This window comes from Parus major, chromosome 20 (assembly GCF_001522545.3).
Source record: "Parus major isolate Abel chromosome 20, Parus_major1.1, whole genome shotgun sequence".
Classification (NCBI taxonomy): domain Eukaryota; kingdom Metazoa; phylum Chordata; class Aves; order Passeriformes; family Paridae; genus Parus; species Parus major.
Genome location: NC_031788.1, coordinates 13391371 through 13395426, shown reverse-complemented (window position 1 = coordinate 13395426; position 4056 = coordinate 13391371). Strand labels below are relative to the sequence as shown.

Below are 4056 nucleotides of genomic sequence, written 5' to 3'. Positions count from 1 at the left end.
GCTCTGGGACAGGAGCTCAGGCTCTGGGACAGGAGCTCAGGCTCTGCCCTGGGACAGGAGCTCAGGCTCTGGGCTCTTTCCCTCCTGTGCAGCCAGGGAACAACGGTGCCAAGCAATGCCAGCTCCACCCGTGGTTTCTCTGATGTGGGAAGAAGACAGCAAATAACTAATTTAGCACAGACTGAAGAGCCTTAGACAAGGATGGCTGCCACTAAAGGTCCATCCGTGTCTGATGCATCAACCCAGCTCCAAAAGGTCCCTGAACATCTCTGTCCTTCTGCTGAGAAGCCCAAGCACTTGTTGCTCTCCTCATGATAAATGTGGACCAAAGTTTATAATAATGACAGAACTCATTGAGTTTAATTTTTGAAAACTAAAAGCACATAAATTTGCTCTGCACACAAGCCTAATGCCTTGTATGAGCCCACTCCTGTGATTCAGGTTTGGTTTTTAGAACCAAGCAAGTGCAAGGCTCCAGAAACTGCCTCTCTGCAGGGAGTGTCATTAAAACATCCACCTAGGAGTGCCTCTGCTTATTTGCAGCTCATCCTCAAAGCTTCACACTAACAGGAAACAGATTTCATGGAGCTGTGAGGAGTAGCAGCTCTGTGACCTCTCCTTTCAGTCTCCAAGGATTCAAGACACGTCTGCCACATTGTCTGCAGAACAGTACGAGTCTCTTCTCACGTTGTCGACACATTTCAAGGATGATCAACTGCAAAGTTCTGTTCCAAAGAGGATTTGCCTTAGTTTAGATAATTTTCTCCTACACAAATAAATACAGAGTAAAACTACTATGTCACTGGCTCCTTTTAACAGGAAGCACAAAAGCTAAACAAAGCTGAATTTTCTCATTTTGAGCTCCCACTTCTGTGTCTTTATCAATGGCTGGATACCTCCAAAATCACTGGGGTGACCACGTTTCAGCGGAAGGAAAATCTCAGACATGCTCAGATTCTCCAGTGGGTGTAGATCCGACAGGCTGGAGCCCCATTATGGAAACAACATGCCATAAATCAGGAATCAGCTGTCAGCAGTGTAGTGCATCACCTACATTAAGGGATTTCCAAGATGTAAAAAGAATGTAACTACTTGAAATCAAAAAGACGAATAACATAAAAAAAACCGTAACACAATGCAAAGGACAGCGCAGACACTTAAAAAATTCACTTTAAATTGTCAAATGTAAATCCCAAGGTCAGGTAGCAGCTTCCACAGACCTCGAACCATGCAAGAGAAACCCATTGCCATCGCAGTTCCATGCATTTGACCCCAGGTAAGTAGAACAAAAGTGCCAAGAACTGGATGAGCTCAGAGCCTCCACCCTGCAAACCCTTCTGGTGCTGGGTTGCCGTTCAGGGCAGTCTGAAGTGTCTCACTACAGCAGCAGGTACCAGAGATTACCACGGGCTCCTGATGGGGACGGACAGCTGGGGGTGTCTCTGGGCAATGTCTGTCTCCGTGGGCCAGGAGCAGCCCTAGGACGTGAGCTTTGAGTAGCTGGGGGGAGAAAACCTCCGTCTCAGGTACTTGAGGACGTAGAGGGGCAGGCAGCTGACCAGGGTGATGACAGTGACCTTCCACAGGAACGACAAGGTGGCAATGAAGTAAACATCTGTGTGGAGAAACGAGCACCGAGTCAGAAACGTGGGGGAACCTTCTGGGAAGGGCTGCAGAAAAGCAGCTCCATCTACCACCACTTCCTCCTGCCCGTGGCATGGGGCTGGAACGGGATCATCCTCAAGCTCCCTGCCAACCCAGGCCATTCTGTGATTCTACAATTCCTCAAACTGCCCCACCTCCAAGTTCAAAGCTCGGATGATACCTGGCTCCTCACTCCTCCCCAGCAGAGGCAGAGATGTGCTGAGCAGAGGGGTGTAAGGAGTGTGGCTGTCACAGGTAACTGCCCTCCCAAACCCCACCTGAAACAGGGAGATCCTCCCACTCTGGGAGCTGCCTCTGCTGCTTGGCCCAGCCCAGCTAACACAGCTCTTGACTCAAAACCCCTCAGAGTCTTTACAAAAAGAGTTAAAGCATCGTTCAAAATGGAACTGGAATAACCAATGCAAGAGACAGATCCAGCCAGGGGGAAGTTATCCCTGTTGTCTTCAGTGAGGAAAGAGCTTTGTGGAAGAAGCAGTGACATCTTGTGGCTCCTGAACAAACACTGGAACAAGCCCATGAGTTTGATACTTGCAACTCAACTGTTACTGGAGAAATCTGGAGCTCCTCACCCTTTATCTCTAGCCAGGGAATAGGATTTGTTCTGCTTCAGGCAACTGAACCACTACCAACAAGCAAACCCGTGAGAGCATGGTCCCAGTGAGCAGATAAAATAAGGTAAGTTTTAGGAGCCAGCTCCTTCACCCAGTCTAAAAGACCAAATCTTTCAATCCAACAGCAGAGACTTCCATCTCAAATTCCCATATGGAAATAAAGGTCTCTGTTACGTGACACAGCTGACATGTGCTGGAGCTCAAAGAATGATGAGATTCACTGGGTGGCACATTCTGCTGACCACCTTTGCCCTCTCTAGCATTTTGCCATGGGAAGAAACCATAAAATATCTTCAAAGTGCATTCAAATCACACAGAGCTTACTGTGGTACCACTGTCCCTGTGCCTGCTGTTGGCTCCACCAACAGCCTTTTGCTCAATTCCACCCTGGCCATGACCTGACTGCAGGAGAGCGCTGACCCTCACCAATAAACTCGTGCAAGAAGACCAGGGAAGCGATGTAGCAGGAGAGGCTGAGCAGCTCAGCCACGATCATGAGCCAGTGCCACGTCTGGATTGTCAGTGCCACCATCAGCAGCTCGGTGAGAATCAGGGACGTGAAGGAAATGGCAACAATGTGCACAAATTCCGATTCAAAGAGGAGGAGTGCTCCATACATGATGATGCTGCCTGCAAGGGAATGGAACTGTTTCAGTCAAACACCAGGCTCAGCTCTCAAACCCACAGTTAGGTCTTGGAAAGGCTGAAACAATCCTATCTTGAGGCTGTTTTTCATGAAACCTGATGAACGTAACGACAACGAATCAGTTACTATTTAGGAGACAGAACTGATGAGAAGACAGGGAAAAGTTAGAGCAGCGGTACCCAAAGCTTTCTAACAGTCTATCATACTCACAGACACATGGAGATAGGAAATTAATACATGCTGTTTTGGCAACTGGAGGTCTCTAACACCACGAAACTCTATCCTCCCACAAAAGCACTTGGTCACTACTCAGAAGCTAAAAGATATCCAGTTCTACATCCTACCACACTGCCTCGGTGCCAAGAGGCAGCCAAGTGTTGAAAAGCTCAGTGGATACAAGTGAGCCTCAATTTGCACCCCTGGGCCGAGATCTCTCCCCTTTACACTTCCCCCTAAGAGAATCCCATTAAAGCCCTGCTAATGAGGCATTGTTTGTGCTCCCATCCCGGCTGGCCAGGGCTCGCTCCAGGCCACCTGCACAAATAACTCATGTGAGCAGTATGAGTAATCCACACCAACATCCATCACTCAGGCCGCCTCCGGAAGGGAAAACCTGCGAGGGACCCGAGCTGGAGCCACGCAGTCCAAACCCAGCTGTGAACTTTCCAAACTCTCAGAGTTTTGGTCGGGCTCATCTCTGCTAGCAACTGGCCCGTGGCTTGGCTGCTGCTCGCTGGCTAGTGAGCACGGCTCTGGTGGAGTCACCTGGCCAAAGCCTGCAACCAGAGAGTGCTCTGAGCTCAAGGAGGAATCTTCCCCCCATGGCATCACCCCCAGCCCTGCACCGCTGGGATTGTTCTCCCAGAGCCTGGCCTTTGCCTTGTGTTACTCAGCATCCCAAAATCCCCGTCACAGGGCTCCCGTGATGGATCTCAGGAAATAAAGCTAACAGAGATTTTACACAGCCCTGCTGGGGATGCCAACATCAATTAAATCCATAAGAATTACCTGCTTGTTTTGACCCCTTATTCTGACTCGTTTTCATAAAGAGTTTTGGAAAACAAGGAAGTTTGCCACTTCAGCTGTTAGCTCCACATTATTGACCTGTTTCCTACAATCTTATATTATCTTATT

General features: G+C 48.9%; 1 protein-coding gene across 2 annotated transcripts in view; it reads right to left on the bottom strand.

The window, feature by feature from the left end:
• Nucleotides 1-358: 358 nt before the first annotated feature.
• The window catches only part of ATP9A (ATPase phospholipid transporting 9A (putative)), a 45349-nt gene continuing 41651 nt past the window's right edge, over nt 359-4056 (bottom strand). For both annotated transcript variants that reach the window (XM_015647756.2, XM_015647757.2), the window contains exons 27-28: nt 2703-2906; nt 359-1615 (exon numbers count right to left, since the gene is read on the bottom strand). In XM_015647756.2, coding sequence (XP_015503242.1) covers nt 1479-1615; nt 2703-2906 — 341 coding nt within the window. In that variant the 3' untranslated portion in view covers nt 359-1478. The remainder of the gene's footprint in view (nt 1616-2702; nt 2907-4056) is intronic.